This window comes from Piliocolobus tephrosceles, chromosome 12 (assembly GCF_002776525.5).
Source record: "Piliocolobus tephrosceles isolate RC106 chromosome 12, ASM277652v3, whole genome shotgun sequence".
Taxonomy (NCBI): Eukaryota; Metazoa; Chordata; class Mammalia; order Primates; family Cercopithecidae; genus Piliocolobus; species Piliocolobus tephrosceles.
The window spans coordinates 5,645,982-5,663,582 of NC_045445.1; the positions used below are offsets into that span (position 1 = coordinate 5,645,982).

General features: G+C 39.8%; 1 protein-coding gene across 6 annotated transcripts in view; it reads right to left on the reverse strand.

The window, feature by feature from the left end:
* AFF2 (AF4/FMR2 family member 2) overlaps positions 1–17,601 on the reverse strand; it is a 508,006-nt gene that overhangs the window by 23,563 nt on the left and 466,842 nt on the right. For 5 of the 6 annotated variants that reach the window (XM_023202728.2, XM_023202724.2, XM_023202725.2 and 2 more), the window contains 5 exons: positions 16,280–16,401; positions 11,814–12,036; positions 7,692–7,981; positions 7,064–7,127; positions 3,190–3,326 (listed from right to left, as the gene is read on the reverse strand). In XM_023202728.2, coding sequence (XP_023058496.1) covers positions 3,190–3,326; positions 7,064–7,127; positions 7,692–7,981; positions 11,814–12,036; positions 16,280–16,401 — 836 coding nt within the window. The remainder of the gene's footprint in view (positions 1–3,189; positions 3,327–7,063; positions 7,128–7,691; positions 7,982–11,813; positions 12,037–16,279; positions 16,402–17,601) is intronic. The other variant, XM_023202727.2, reaches the window with a different exon arrangement.

Genomic DNA, 17,601 nt, shown 5'->3' on the forward strand with positions numbered 1-17,601 from the left:
AAGTTCTCATTTATAAGCAGGTGATGGAGAGCCTGCAGGGCCACTGAGCTGGCATGCCTGACTCCTCACTTTCAGCAGCCTTCCCCCACAGAACACTGGGGAGCCTAGGCTCACCCCCTGAGACTTGGCCTCCTCAGCATTCTAGCCGCCTTGCTCTCCTGGTTATTGCTCCAGTTGTGTTGAGTGAACATTTTCCAAGAAAGGCACTTGTACATTTAATGTGGGTCCCTTCTTTTGTTGCAATATTAAGCAAAGGAATTTTTTATTATGTAATAAATCTAGCTTTCTTTGACAGTTGCATCACTGAAATGTCAAGTCATTGCGACGCCCCACTTGTTTTCACAAATACATTTCTATTGCAGATTCCCAGAGCTCAGAGCAACTATAATTACTTGAATGAAGAAAATGGGGGCTCTCTCTCTTTAGCCAGCATACTGTCGGGGAGAGAGTAATAAAAATTTCTTCAACATAATATTGCAGTACTAAAAACTATGTTCATATTACACTCACCCTCTAATTGCAACCACATTTGAAGTGACTTGATAGTGGAGTTTCAATTGCTTAAATGGACCAGAAGACCTAGTTGCTTTAACTCATTTTATTCCCAACTGAAATTCCTCTCATTAAAAAATATTATACACACATGTAATTTACAGAAAGTATTAAAAAAGTAAAAAATAGAGAAGACATAAACGGGTACATGCAAAAATGGTGAAGTTGGAAACAAAACAAAACAAAACGAGTTGAATCTGAATGAAGTCTTTGGAGCGTATCAATGTCAACATTCAGGCTGTGATACTGTAATATAGTTAAGCAAGATGTTCCCATTGGGGCAGACTGGGTGAAGGGTACACAGGAACTTTCTGTATTAGTTCTTACAACTGCATGTGCATCTACAATTACCTCAAAATAAGGTTTAAAAACACTGACTTTAAAGTGAATGCTTGTAAATTCTCCACTGACTTTCAGGTTTCATTGAAATAAACTTCTATGGGAAGTAAAATAGCATATAATAAAACATAAATCATGCTTTTTCCCTAAATAACTTTTTTCAAATAATTAAAAGAAAATTACTTAATGATTCACATCGCACTTTTACCACAAAATGAAATTTGTATTTTACTTTCATATTTTTAAGACAGCATGTGTTTTCTTAAAATAAGAAAGAAGAATATGCAGAGAGGGAAAACACCCATAATCTCACTCACTTATTACAGCTATGATTTCATTTCCTTTCCAGTTTGGTTCAGAGGCATATACAAACTTTTCATGATCATAATTATAGTGTGCATGTTATTCTGCAGCTTGATTTTATTTTAGCATCATATTATAAATGTATTTTGTGTGGCTGCATAGTCTCTGTCATTGTTGTATTTCAATCGCTACAAAGTATTCTGTTAAGTGTCCTACTATGTAATTACTTTTCTATTATTATTTGGTGTGCTTCCAATTGTGTGCTATTATATATAACGTCAAATTGAACATCATACCGATTACTTGTTCTAGTCTTTACAATTGTTTTCTTCAGGAGAGAAAACTCAGATTTCCACAGTTAAAGTACTGGATCAAAAGATATGAATACTCATTTGTATGGCTTTTCCTACGCAATGCCAAATTGCCCTCAATTTACAATAATCAGTTTCCATTCCCACCAGCTGCATAGGAGAGGTCTAGTTCACTGCTAGGCCTTCTTTTGCTGTAGTTTTTAATGCTAGATATTAACATTGTTACGTTTTCTTGTTAATTTAAAAAGTGCCTTTTTTAATTTGCATTTTTGAATGAATAGAGAGCATGAATTGTCCCTGTGTTTGTTCACTAATGTTTCCCTTCAGTTTTGAATCCTTATAATTTTTGCCAGTATGTTCATCTTGTGTATCTTTTAAAATCACAGGTAGTTTTTACTAGACACTGAGCAATCAATTTCTTCTTGAAAGCTACATACAGAATGGTGGTGGTGCCTTTCACAGTATATAAAGTAAGTCAAGGAGAAGTACTTGACACTTTTCTCGGTGCCTACATTTCAGAGCAGTGCAAAGAGAAAGAAGGCTGATTGGCTCAGCAGGCAAGGCTAGAGCTGCCCTTATAATCACCCTACTTTTGTGGCTCTAACTAAACTTCTGATTCTATGTCAGCAGAGTTGCTTTTTTTTTTTTTTTTCTTTTTTTTAAAAAGTTCTTTTTATCTTTTGGAATGTGTCACTGGGAAAATCTACACACTAAATCTGTCCAATGTTTGTCTGAAGATTTAGGTACAAATATCCTCAGATTTGTAACAGTTAATGCAGATACAAGCAAGATAGTATAAACCAGTCCTGGCATGATTGATTAATCAAGCCAGATGGAACTGGACATAAGGACTTTTCAGGTAAAAAACTGCTTACTCAATCAATCAAAAGTGATTATTTAGTCCATCTACTGAACGATGGTGCTTATTCACTATTCAGGGGTGGATTAAATTATTGTATAAATATCTGCAAATCACTGGATAACACCAGAATGGATTATTTCTTCTTCTACCTCTTCTTCCCCTTCTTCTACGAATTTTTTGATAACCCAGAATTTCTACACCACCAAGACCAACAGCCAGAAAATTTCATTTAAAATATAAATGAAACCAATAATGTGTGCAGTTACTATCCCCTCTCCTATTCTCATCCTCTCATCTGTACCGCCAGCCCCTATTACCACCTCATCTATTTCCCTAATTCCAGACGCATAGAAAGTCTACTCCACACCTGCAGCCTTAAACACCAGCTCCGAGTTGGAACAGTGCCCCCTCCCTTTTTAATAACCAAGATAAAAATTCTTAGAAAACATGGTTTGTAATAGAAATCCTGAGAGCACCATTTTTTTTGAATTATAAAACTGCACCTTTGAAAAGACAAGTCAATGCTAAATGGTAAAATGATGATACTTATTTCTACCCACTACATTTCCATTTTAATGTTACGAATATTGAAAATTATAACACTTACATTATAACTTCTGGAGGAGATAATTTATAAAATCAATGTCCATCAATTATGAATTTTCCATGATATTAATAAAATAGCAAGAACTAATTATGATGACTTCTAAGAGGATGGCTTGGACAAATTATTAATAAGTGGAAATGATAAATTTTTAAAAACATAGCTTCTAATTCTAGCTGAAATGAGTGTAGGAAGATGATTGCAGAAAGGCCATTCACCTGAGGAGCTCCACAGTCTCAGAGTACATGGTGTACGGGGACTTTGCTTCCAGAGGGTCACGTTCCATGGCATTGCCACATTCAGTGAAGGACAGGGCGGCATCAGCATAATTCACAGCTTTGCCAAATTTCTCGAACTGAAACAGGAAGATGACTCGTCAAGATGATACTCTCTGTTTTCTCCTTCATATAAAAGAGTGGTTTGAAACGGGGGTAGTTTTGCCCCCTTGCCACAGGGAACATTTGGCAATGTCTGGAGACACTTTCAGTTGTCACCCCTGGGGAGAGGGGGCATCTGGTGAACAGGGACCAGGAACGCTTATAAACTTCTGCAATGCCCAAAACAGCTCCCACAATAGAGAATGAGCTGGCCCAAAATGTCAGCAGTGCCCAGGCTAAGACACCCTGATACAGAAGACAATGTATGAATTGGTCTTAACAATGAAGTTACCAGCTTAAGGTTCTATCGTCATGACACCAAGGCTAGCTGAGAAGAGAAAAATGCAGGCAGGGTGTCATATGTAGTTTCTGGCATTGTTGTTGCTGTTATTGTTGTCTTTTTGCTGGACCTGATCCAAATCATTGCCTCAACTAGTTTCTATTCATGAAATTTACTAAACTATTCCATCATTGTAGTGTCCTATAGACAGTACTTGCAACTAAGGGCTGCTTTTTATAAGTCTCATGGACAATGAACACATACATTTTTGCTTTAGAACTCTTTGTGAGCACATCAACTTCACTCTCAGGAGAAGATTAACAAATTGATGCTATTGTCATGAAAACTGGGAAGCTGTAGTATGACTGTTGACAATAATCACATCACTTTCATTGTAAATGATAGTTTGAAATAGTGTGTCAAAAAGCCAAAAAATATAGTACTACTAAATATTTTAGTTTAGTAAAATTTTATTGCAAAGGTTTTAGCTCTGAAAATGGTCATGATTAAACTGACTTAGACATACTGATTTCTTTTTTATGTGTAATGAATATTATATATGACACTTTTATAGTGAGTATTTTATAACAGGATTTAACATTTTCAATTTTTGATAGCAGGATGTAAGAATTCCACGAATATGGTATTTTATGTAAAAGAAGGAATATAATGCAGATTTAGCTATTTTAATTTTCTTGTATACCTTTTATCAAAATATTTTCTATGCAACTGTGAAAGTTTCAATTCTCAAAATGGCAGAGTAGCTGTCTCTAGCAAAGGATTAAGTACAACCATAAAATGATTAGCTACAGGTCCTGCAGAATCTCTTATTGTAAATGACTTTTTACAATAAATGTTCTTCAGCTTTTATGAGCTGCAGGAATTCTGTGGTTTTCCTTCTGTAAGTTACTGTGGAGAAATACCGGTTTCAATAAAATTCAAGCTGATTTCGTGAAAACTTGTATACATATATGCAAACCAGGTCCTTTCTCTTTTGCCTTACAAGATAATTTCCTTACGTCATCTGGCTTCACTGGCTCTCCCATTTGGAAATTGCTCTTAGATCCTGATTTCTGAAAGTGACTTTTCATTCATAACCCAATAGCTGGAGAGATCTGTAAAGATCACCTAGCCTAAAGCCCTTCTTCCCTAGGAGTAGCTGATGTCCAGACAGAAAATTACATGACCATAGTGCCAATTAATAGTCAAGTTATGCCCCACCCCTGGGACTGTTTCCCCATCCATAAAATGAGTGGCTTAAACTATAAGGGTGCTTCCCAGGCTAATATACACATAAGCCTAGCAAAAATATCATTCCTCTAAGTGTTCCTCAACCTTTTTTTTCAATATCACCTCCCCCCCCCACCACCAAGAAATTTTTAAGATACCATCAGCCCTCTTTATCTGTGGGTTCTGCATCCATGGATTTAACCAATCTTAAATCAAAAATATTCAGAAAAAAATGAATGGCTCCATTTGCACTGAACATATACAGACTTTTTCTTGTCATCATTCCCTAAACAACTCATTATTAATAACAACTCTTAACATAGCATTGCATTGTATTAGATACTATAAGTAATCTAGAGATGATTTAATGTATATTAGAGGATGTGAACAGGTTATATGCAAATTGCCATTTTATATCAGAGACTTGAGCATCTGAGGATTTTGGTGTCCGAAGGGGTCCTGGAACCAATCCTCTATAGATACAGAGGGATCGCTGTATTTTTTCACGTACCCCCAATGAAATTTTAATACAAAAAATATACTTATTCTCTCTTTATGCCCTGTGGCCCCTTGGAGGGTCACACCCCATTGCAATAACTAAAACTTTTTCACCCCATCTCCAAAACCAATTTTTGCCCCCATAGGGGCAGTGTCTCCCCAATTGGGAATGCATATTCTAAATGGATTAGACCAAATGTGATCCCTTGAAAGACATATATGTAAACACAACCTTGGAATGTAGTGTTATTAGTTCATAATTATATGTATATATGTCTGCGGCACTGATTTTTCTCAGTTCCTCAAACATTTCATTTACATGGTCTCCTGTGTACATCCCAGTCTTCATCAGCTCATGCAACAGCTTGTCAAAGGAACATGTGTATGCTCCCTAACCCCAATTTTGACAGATGGCAAACCCTAGGAGCACCTGAGTGCTCTGTAGTGCCATAGAGTTGAGGACATTTAGAGAAAACCTTTGGTCTTTGAGGCAGCAGCATTGCCATCCAGTGCCTTTCAAATCTCTCATCACCGATACAATGGTCACAGGTACAGTTGTCTGGGCATCTCCAATGGAGTTAGCACCCAGCCTGCCTTGTCATTTTTGTCTGCAGGAGCAGGGGAAAATTGTTTCTAAGGAACAATTTACACCACAGAAAGGTTACCTGCAGACACTAAGCAATTTGTACCACAGCAGGGAAATGACAGAAAGTAGGGAAAAGGCAGATGTAAGGACCATGGACGGTTGATGTTGGCCACATACTAGTCATGGTATTTCATCACAGCATTCCCAATATGAAACACTACTGGGACAACTAAGTCCTAGCGGGACACAATGCAGTGTTTGAGGATGCTATTTTTTAACCCAATGAGGTTTAGTCAAAGTGAGAAGCCTGAATTTAGGGCCTTCCCTAGGACAGTGGTTCTCAAATATCTGCACTTGGGAATCTTCTGGGGAGCTTTAATACTCATTCCTGGGTCCCAGTCCCAGAAATTCTTATTTCATTGGTCCAGGATATGGGGTAGGCATCAGAGTTATTCTAAAGCTTCCCATGTGATGTGTGGTTGAGACCCACTGTTAGGAGCCTCAACCAAATCAAACAACTCAAAATGTTGAGCTTATCACTGATCTAGGTGGCTAAAACCTTTGGAGGCAGCTGGGTAAAGTATCTTGAGAAATCCAGATGACAGCATTTATTTTCTCTGCTTGGGGCCCCAGCCTAACTGTGGGCCTCACTCTGAAAACATGTCATCAAATGCAGCAAGGAGCTGAATTTTTCCTCAGGCCTAGTTTTCCCAAAGCCAATTTTTGAGGCCATTTAGACAGCTCTAAACAACTCTCACATTCTCACATGACTTCTGGCTTACTGGACCCAAAAAGCGCATCATTTCCAGGGACGTTTCATAAGTCATTTCAAATTCACTTGAAAGATAATGACTATGGTATATGCCATTGAGCTTCTGAAGTTGGGGCAAGGGGAAGAACAGTGGGAAAACAAATGACATGATAACCAAGCCCTGAGAACTTTGGAAATTACAGAGCTAAGTAATTCACCAGCTCAAATCTCCCTGTGTCAGGGCAGCAATGTGTTGACAGGCAGGTGTGGGCTATGCTACTGAAAATTTGTTTGGAAAAGTGCTTTCTTTGTTTGCTTTTGAAACATAAATCCTTAGTGGGAACAAAGCAATGAGAAAAAGGGAACCTACCAGTGCATCAGCTTTGTGCTTCAGCTTCTTAGCTTCTTGCATGTAATAATCAGCATTGTGAACCCTAAATAAACAAAACAAGCTCTTTCAGAAACCAATGCTTCATCTTTTCATTAAAAGACTGAATCATCAAACCTTTTCTGCTATAAATTTATTCCCATATAATGCCTTGAAAAAGGCAGACTAATGCTGTCATTCATATCATAACCAACCTTGAAATAATACTGTAAATGAAATCTGAAGTACATAATGGCCCATTAGGATAAATGACCACATCCTCCAACCCCAACCATTACACTTGTCCAAATAGATCAAACAAAACCTGGTTATAAATCTGTGTATTGGTTATATGTGAGGACATGGATAGGAAAGGACAAAACAACCCGCCTTTGCACCTGCCTTTGGAACAGTAACAATGCTGCATAATTAAAATGGGACAAAAACATTTCTTGGTGGGGACAGAGTGGTGAGTGTGTATGCAGCAGGTGGGGTGTACTTTTAAGGGTATAGGATTTGATGCTGAGGTCTTATTTGGGGTGACACATGCATAGCACTAGAAAAGCCATGCTACCGCCATCCTCCCCCATTCACTACTCCAAACTGTCCATGATAATCTGGAACAACATACGAGTCATCAAAAGTGAGCTTGGGTCTCCGGACATTAGTGCTGCTGCTGGATAGAAGGGGCAGAGCCGCCCAGGATGTCATCTCCAGGTGACTGCTATCCATGAGGCCAGTAGTGATGGTAGAGGTGATGGTGGAAATGGTAGTGGTAGTAGTTGTGGTGGTGGCCGTGGCGGTGGCAGTAGCTGTGACAGTGGTGGTGACAATGGCAGTAGCAGTGACAGTAGCAGTGGCAATAGCAGTATTGTTGACAGTGACGGTGGCAGAGGATGCCTTTTTTGGAGTGTCTCCCTCCTGGGAAAAAGGAGTACAAATAGTTTCCATTAGGTCCAGCTTTTTAAAACATCTTGTCATAAATGCTTTGAATGTCAAGCACGTTAAGAAAGAAGGCAAAAAAAAAAAAAAAAAGAAAAGAAAAGAAAAAGAAAAAGAAAACAATGCACACAGCTTGAGGATAAATAGGTGACCCTGCATATTTTATGAACACCATGAATCACCAGCTTTTGTTCTATGATGACACCAAACATCAAGCTAATCGGGTGCTGCGATTACATAGCTCCACCATCGCATTAAGACAGCCACGGCAAAGGTCTAAATCCAGTGGTAAATGTGAGGGAGAAGGGAAGGAAGAATATAGAGAGGAGAGAGGAGGAGGGAGGGAGAAAGGAAGAGATGCATGGACGAAGAGAGGGAGAGATAGAGATATTAAATAAATCCCTTGACCCCAATGTGGGTATTTTTGATAAGGGAACCAATCCAGAAGCTTTCGCTAGGGTAAGTAACATCCTCAGGTCACTCTGCAAAATACCGGATACAGTCCAGCAAAATACCAGGAAACTACTCTAATCATCCCTGCCCTGGCTGAACTGAGGTTGAATCAGCCCCTTTGTTCACGTGAGGCGCTTGCTTGGTTTCTAGCTAAATGAAATGTGAGTTTGTCTCTATTTTGTTTTGAAGTCTTGGGATGGTGAAGCCTCATTTCTACCAGGTCCAAAATCAAATGGGTAAAATACTTACAAGGGCTTTGCTTTGAACTGTCATTGCTATATAGAGGATGGAGAAAGGAGGTGGTAAGATTTGTAATTATGTGACAGTGTGGTGTCACAAGACCACCTGCTGTGTTCAAGTGGCCGACTCTGCCCTCCCGCCCCCAGCAACTGTAGGATTCTCCTGACTGTTCTCTCTCTGACCATACTTCCCATGGTGCCTCGTCTTCCTTCTGCTCTTCTGAATTGGTATCTCTCTAAGGTTGGTGTTCCCCAAAGTTCACTCTGCAGATCTCTTCTTTCTTGATATGATCTGTCAGTCTTGTGTGTTGTTGGCACAGATTCAACAATAAGTAGGTAACACCCAAATGGAAACCTCAATCTTGCCCAATCTCCAAAGCTCCAGCCTACAGCGACCATCTTAGGACAATTCCACCAACATGGCCATTAGCACCTCAAAGCTTTGGCAAACCAAATCACTAATCAAACCAGTTTTCTGTTTCTGTTAATGGCAGGATGGTCTTCCCCGTTATCAAAGCTGAATTCCTCAATGTCAATAGAGCTTCCAAACTGAGTTTGGCAGTTACACAGGGAAGTGCAGTAGTATCTGGGCTAGGGGCACTGAAACTGGCAAGGTAGAGACTCCCCACCTTTCCTTTCACCTGAGCTGCTCTGCTTTAATCAGCTTTATATATTGAAGTTCCGTACATTATTTCATTTTGAACAATGATAATGCTCCTAAAACTCTTTTTGAAAACCACTGCTCTGTTTCATCTTTAATTAACAGTGAATTGCAGTTAATTACTCCTATTCATTGTACCTCTCCAATATCTCTCGAATTTGTCCCTTTCTCCCTCAAAGCCTCAAAATGCAGGTCCTCACGGCTTCTCACTGAGACTGACTGCTGTCTGGACTCCCAGCCCTTGAGCTAGCTTCTGCCTCCACCCTCATTCTGCTGTCTGCTAGCTTGAGCTTCCTGAACAAATTTCCTAGCATCTCCCTGCCCTGCACTCAAATACAAACTCAAGGCTGAAGCTCCTTTGCTGGCATTCAAGGCCCTACCTGATTTGGCTGCAGCTTTCTGTGCAATCAGCGACTGTTCCCTTCCATGAACCTTAGTTTCAACCGAACTGAACATGCCCTTGCTTTTTTCACTTTCCTGATTTGAGACATGTGAAGTTTTGGATTTCAAAAAGCCTTCCATTCATTTCTCTTTTTTTTTTTTCTTTACCACCTTGTGATAATTTATTCAACTTATTATTTTCGTTGCTTTTTGAAAATTTTAAAATTGTAAAATACACATATAATAAAATTTATCATCTTAACCATTCTTAAGTGTACAGTTCAGTCATGTGAATTATATTCACACTGTTGTGCAACCAATCTCCAGAACTCTTTCCATCTTGCAAAACTGAAACTCTGTACCCATTAAACAGTATCTCCCCATTTACCCTTTGCCTTAGACCCTTGCAACCCCCATTCTACTTTCTGTCTCTATGAATTTAACTACTCTGGGGAACTCGTGTCAATGGAATCATATGGTCTTGGCCTTTGGTGTCTGGCTTATTTCACTTAGCATAATGTCTTCAAGGTTCATCCATGCTGTAGCATATGACAGGATTTCCTTCCTTTTCCATTTTTGTGGATACACCACATCTTCTTCATCCACTTCCCTTCATTTTTAAACCCTACTCATCTATTAAGGACCAACTCAGGAAACGCCTCCTCCACCAGGAAAACTACCTTATGCCTACAGCCAGAAGTGCTTTAATCCTCCTTGGACCATTTAGAGACCTGTCTCTATCCCTGCCCTAAGACACCAATCACCAGCTATTTTACATTCTAGTCCTTTGAGCACATGTCTCATTGCTCACTTTAGACTGAGAGCTCTTTGAACACTGGAGCTATCTCTGATTTATGATACTGTCCCTGCACCCCACAGCCCAGTGCCGTCAGTGTTTGCTGAGTGCATGCATGCACGTATGCATGGACACTTGCCATAGTCAACAGGGTCACTTTAAAGATAAAAGCCAAATGTGAAATGTATTTCTTATATTTATGTGGATCTTTTACAGTTGATCCTGGACCTTCTGAATATGAAATAATTATTACCACCTAGATCTCACTGATATAAATGTGCTGAGAACCTATGCATCTACAAATTGCTATGATGGATACGAAGAAAACAAATATTTTTTTCATCCTAAACATTTTAAAGGAAACAGAGCCGTAAAAAACTTGTAAGCCAGCTCCATGTCTCCACTGCCACAGTCAGATTGGCCTAGACCAAACAGTTAGGCCAGCCCAAGACAGTGTCATTTGTCTCTATGGCCAAGATGTGTGGCAAGAACCCTGGCATTTATGTCAGTCCTGGCACATCTGACTGGAAATGGCTGAATTCAGCCATGATCATGTAAGTTATATAGAAATGTTATCTCTCTGTACTTACTCACCCGTTGAGTCAATAAACAGGACTTCATGCCTAACTGGAATAGAGAAGACTCTGCGAGCACAAAATTGCAAACGTTTTTGGAGCTACAAGAAGCTTTATAGATGATCTAGTCAAATCCACTCATGTTATTATCTCAGAGATGTTCCTGATTGGCCCAGAGTCATAGAGCAAATTTGTTGCAGTGCTAGCACTATGCAAGTTGAGAGTTAAGTGTCTTAACTCACAGGGTAAGGCAAAAATTATACCACAAAGTCTCCCAGATTTCAAATCATTAATAGAAAGAAAGAATGGCCTAAGAAGAGGCACTGGTTGCTCACTGCTATCAGAGAAGCCTAATGATTCCCCTAAGAAGGATGATATATTTCGAGGAGCAAATATTAATATATTTATCATGTTTACCCAGTAGATTTTAGCCCTTGTGGAAATGACTTTGCAGATTCTTTTAAGCATTATCAGTGTCATAATAACATCTGTAGCATTTATAATACCTAATTATTTGTGACAATATACTAGGCACTATACAAAGAGAAATAATGGAGAGTTTGTGTGTTTGTATACACAGGCCTCTCATACTTTTTCTCTGCATCTTCCTCCCTTCCTCCTGTAACATCCCCAAATGATCAAGTTAGATGAGCTGGGTTAACTTGTTTCTATCTGACAATTACAGTATTTCTTCCAAGATGCTTACATTTACCGATATCCCTTTGAAAGTAGCACAGAATTTGCCTTCAGTTCTCTTAGGTTTGGTAGATGTGATTTGTCCAGTCACAGAGCTGCTTTTGTCTTGACTAAAGGGACCATTATTGCCACTGACATTTCTGCGGCGTGGAGGGTCCTCTGGCAGTGGGGAAAGTGGAGGAGGAAATAGTTTCTCTTCCTTTCTTCTATTTGCTCTCCTGGATGAATTATTTCTGTGGAAAACAAGAAGTGTAGGGTGTCATACAGTCTTCTCTTTCTTTATTCTGATTTTCCCCATGATGCTAGTACTGTCAGCTGAAGTCATATTTTAATTGCTATCCCTCTACCTATGGTGAAGAGTATATATAAAAATGCATGTAGACATGGATATAGATATCTATATAAATACAGATATCTCTCTATATAAATATAGATATATGTATACATATGTATCCAAGAATAAATTCGTGTCTTTGCAGCAGAACTCCATGACAAATATAAATGTCTAATGGAGTGTGCTACAGTAGGATATTTTCAACTTTTCAAGATTACTGTTAATTAGATTTTTATGGAAAATACAATGAAGACTTTAATCCCATCATTTTCCAGGATGGTTCCTATTTATTTTGCCCTAGGACTTAACTGCACAATCATGCAATAAATGGCACAATAAACAATCAGTGGAAGAATATTTTCTTAAGAAAGATTATGCTTATGCATTACTTAGAAATAAATAATGCACTAAATAGTTTTGTGACATACAATGCAAATTGTATATACAGAATGTTCTACTCCAACGCCAAGCACAAGGAGCCTCTGACCTTAAATTGTTATACTGAAGTACTGATGTACTCCACTTTACAAAACTCCATTTAAAAATATTATTTCGTCATATTCACATTAGACATCTGCAATTTTAAAAGTACTCCCGTGCTTTCAAACTGATTTATCTGCCCATTAAATGGGCACCATCAAATAGTCTGAGACTTCAAATAAAACAGTACAAGTGAAACCTTATGCTAGCTGCTTAACATGGTAATTGGGTCATGGATTTTCATTTTAGTTACTGTCTTAGACAAATCAATGAAGATTACTTGAATTTTAATCTTTTCTTAGACAACTAATATTGCACTGTGCAGCTATTTACTTTTCATGGTTATTGACTACAATTTTCAATAGCAAATTAAGTCAACAAGAATTTATGTTTTCCTCTTGGTCAATTTCAGTGTCTAGAAATAATAGATTTACAATATCTCAAAACAACAAATCAAAGATGAACAAGCATTCAAGTGGTCTGATTCCCTGAAATAGAAGTCAATGCAGACTCCTTGGCCCACTTCCACTGTGTCGCACAAATTTGCCAGTTGTAATATGTGTCATCTTCTCCATCTTTTGTTTCATAAATGTGGCCCTATGTTAATTTTTGTTGTGTAGTGAAACTGAAAAAACACAACCGCTTCTGTCATTACCTCAATTGATTAAAATTAATTAAAAATACTTTCCAATGGATTTTAAAAATTGCTTTGACATATATAACCATTTTAAAATACTAGTGATGCCTGATTAAAATGATGGTGAACATATGGATCAAGATTCTTGTCCATGAGGAAGCTCCACAAATAGCAGATCACGTTAAGTGTAATAATTACAAAGGCACCAGGCCTTTGGGAATTTATATGTGTGGATGTCAAGTATGGCTGTGGCATCTACAGGAGGTGAATGGTGGCTCATTAGCTGTAACTACTCCCCCACTACTTGAGCTGCCTGAGAAGAAACTGGGGGCTGCAAGGGAAAGAGCTACTTCTGAGAGGCAGTTACTTTGCCATTGGCAACTACAGTCATTCAATGCCTGCCTGTCTGCCACTAAACCAGCCAGCGGGGATTCATTGCATTCTGTACAGCGAGCGCCCGTGACCTGGCCCTTTTACATCTGCCTGGTCGTGATGTGGAACCATGGGGTCTTTAAAGACTTCTTTGGTGAAAGATACCCAGGGAGCATTTTCTAGAGACCACTCAGTCATTGTTACGACCTCCAACTACAAAAACAGCTTTTGCGTCTTTGGGTACCTCTTCCGATAGGCCAGAGGAGAACAGTAGAGAAAAGAAGAGCATCACCACCTGCACTCAATTCTTAGAGGGCCTGCTGAAGGTACCAGCTCTAAAAAAGAAGGGGAGGTCCAGGAGAGTCCTTCTGTTGAACTATGGAGAACTATAGCTGTCATAGTCTGGTGTGGAATCTTTGTTAGGTTTAGAATAGTCATTTAGAAAAGTGAATGTTGTCTCCCATTTTGTTTGAAAGGTTAATAAGGCACAAAGAAGCAAAGCTTGAGGAGAGGATTCCCAGGAGTAGACGGCTAAGAGGTCAGTTATTGCTTTATTCTTCCTCAACTCCAGAAAGTTTTCCAGAGAAAACTCACCTGTTTGATGGGCATAAGAAACCGATTGAGGCTCTTTCTGAACGATAAATGCTACAAGGGAAACACTGCTTTCCTACCTACTAGAAAAGCAGAGACATTGTAAAGATAGTGGATTAAAGACACCATTTGGTGTAAGGAACATGGCTGTGCTACAGCCAAGCAGGCATAGGGCAGCAGGCATAGGCTGAAGTAAACAGCCTAGATGACTCAGTGGATTGGGGCACAAGCACACAGTCCCACGTCTTATATAATCATAGCCATGAAGACGTAACATAGAGAAGCTTACCACCTGGCTCTCAGCCACTATTGTTTGTGTAATGTATAAATGTAACATCACCCTGTGAAGGAGCTGCTGAATAAAGCTATGTCTCATTTACCTGCTGTCTTTTGAGTGTTCTTCCAGCTCCCTGCCCCACATCCACACACTCGCCTCAGACCTCAGCTGGGGCTGGACCCCAACCCTGAGCATGACATTTGGTAAGAACCAACTCAAATGACTAGACCTTTACGTAATACTTGGTCATCTCTCTTTTGTAAGATGGGGAAAGTGACAGGCCACTGGGTCACCTAGAGAATGTAGCAGTGGGGACTGAAGGTTGTGGCAAGGCTGGATGGCCCAAATTGGTCCAAGCCTGGAAACTGAGGAAGCAATGCCACCACAGCTACGCCATTTTAGTACTTCTTCCTTGCAAACAATGGAGGAGGGCTCTGGAATGACCATGCCTGACCATCAGGGGAGCATGCCTCCTCACATGCCTGATTCACCCTGAGGTGAAGGGGTCAGCTTGCTCCATTGGAAGGGTCTCTAGTTCTGAGAACTTCAAGTATGTATGTGAAGGGATGTTTCAGAGCAAAGTTATATCAGAGAATACAGACGCACCTCACCAATAACTACTGATCCTCAGGGAGAGAGCAGCCCAGGACCCAAATCTCCTTCTTAGTTAAACCAGATCTAGTGGTAATTGATCTTTTCTTTCCTTTCATCTCAAAACAACAAAGATCCAGACAAATGTAAGCTGATAACTTATTTCCGACATCTTATCTGTAGCAGATTGATGCCATATCACTGATGTTAAACTGTAATCTGTGAAATCAATTGTTAGCAGCAGTTAGCCAGATTGCCTCTCTGCTCTGGGCTGCTAATAGGCTCCAAAACTGGGCTTTGATGGAAGTAATCTCTAACGTTGAATGAATTTATGACAATAATTACTCAGACAGAATGGTTCAAGTAGCTGACATGATTGTTAGTTAAGTGATATTTATAAGACAGAAATAACTTGGTCACAATGCTTGGCAGAAACAGAAGGCAGGACTTCTCTGGAGAAGACTCAAGCTGTTTCAGTGAGGAGGTGCCAGGAGGCCTCCTGATGGGTGCTGGAACCTTCCACACAGAGAGGGAAGGAAAAAGGGGTGCCAGCTCCTTGGAATGACATGTTTGGGGAGGCCAGAGAGATGAGCTGTCCGGGAGTGGCCCTCGTCCTGGGACGGTTCTGTGTCAGGAAAAGCCGGCATTTTATGTTTTCATTCCCTTGGCTTCTGTGGAATTCTGGACACAGCTACTGGTCCTCAAGATTCATATCAATGTTAAGTAATGACATCAAAGAGGAAGCAGCTGCCTCATTCTGTCAAGATCAAGGAGTTGCTTTTCCAGGGAAATTGGGTAATCACCATCAGAACTGAACGTTGGGTAGAAGCAAGTGATCTGGTGAAAGTGATAGGGCTTCTCTTGATGCTTCTTGTTAATTTATTTACTTCCTTTTACCCTTCACTGAGTGCTAAAAGTTCATTTTGACTAATTTTAGTGATAAATCTGAATGACAGTAAAGAAGTGTTGCTAAAAGCTCATGGAGTCACCCCAATTCTGGCAGCCTATGTTCCACCCCTCATCACACCCTTGTTAGACCAGTGGCCAGGGACAGCTGTCAGGCCTTGACTGAGAGACTCCTGTTTTTTACCTTAAAGTATTCTGGGGCAGGATCCCCCAAACAGGTTCAATCAGGTTTTCTTAGGAGTCTGAACAATCATACCAAGCCATCATACAGAGACAGGGCAAACTCACTCTCTAGTGTTGGGAGGCTTGTGGGGTGGGGCTGGTGAGATGCAAGGGGGGAGCAAGCACATAGTTGTGGCCTCCTCCAGGCGCTGCTTCTTCTCAGGGATCTTCTCTGCAACTTCTGTTGGCTTTAACAAGAAAAAAATACACAGAGCTTGAAATGCATGGTACCATTCAGATAACCATATTTTATACACTAAAAACATGAGCAAGATACATAGTTCGCTTTTATTTTAACTTCTAGATTAGGTAGGAGAGTAAGATGTGCACCTTTGATCAGACAGAAAAGCAATCAACCTGCCTAGCCTAGTCCTACCAAGAAGTTGGCATTTGGGAGAGTGGAACTGTGTGATCTGAACCTCTGTGTAAAGACTGAGTGGCACGGGAATCTCACGACAAAAGTAAAGAGAATCTATTAATACAAATTTTGGACACTGCTCCCATCAACAATGCCTCCACAAATGAGTGATTTAGAAACTGATATTGTAACTTGAATGTAACATAAATCCTGTCCAAGCAGCATGGGGATCATGGCTGACATATAAAGGTTGCTTACACAATGAGCACCATGCAAGGAAATGAACCACGTTCAAAGCACACCTTTGGACTTTTGCATGTGCTGTTTTGAAGGCACATTGTCAGCTGTGGTTGTACTGTCATCATCACTAAGTGTGGAGAATCAGTGGTAGGGCAAAGGCCTTTGACTTCTTGGTCCCTATTTTGGAATATAGGTTGAGTAGCCATTATGCAGAATAGTTGGGACCAGAAGTGTTTCAGAGTTTGAATATTTTTGAATTTTGGAATATTTGCATTAAACTTACCAGTTGAGCATCTCAAATTCAAAAGTCCAAAATCTGAAAATGCTCCAGTGAACATTTATTTCTCCTGAGTGTCATGTCAGTGCTCAAAATGTTTCAGATTTGGAGCATTTTGGATTTTGGATTTTCAGATTTGGGATGCTCAAACTGTAATCTCATTAGGTATATCGGTATGCAACTCAGAGAGAATACCCTCTGTTTTGGAACTTGTAAAGTCAATCTGAATGATGACTGCAATCATTCTTGCAGCATCCTAGTCAGTAGGATGGCCTGGCCATAGTGGGGGCTGCAGCTCAATGAGGAATCTTAAGTGTTTCCTGGAAAGGGACAGAATAAATGAAGAAAGGACTGAGAACCTCCTTTCTAGCCACTGTGACAGCACTGGGACAGAAATAAGATTACCTGAATAGCATCATGAGATAACATCACTCTAAAAACATCCTACCCTGAGATGTGGAGATACAACAGAACGAGCGTATTGGATACCAAACCATTTCTCTAGACGTAGTT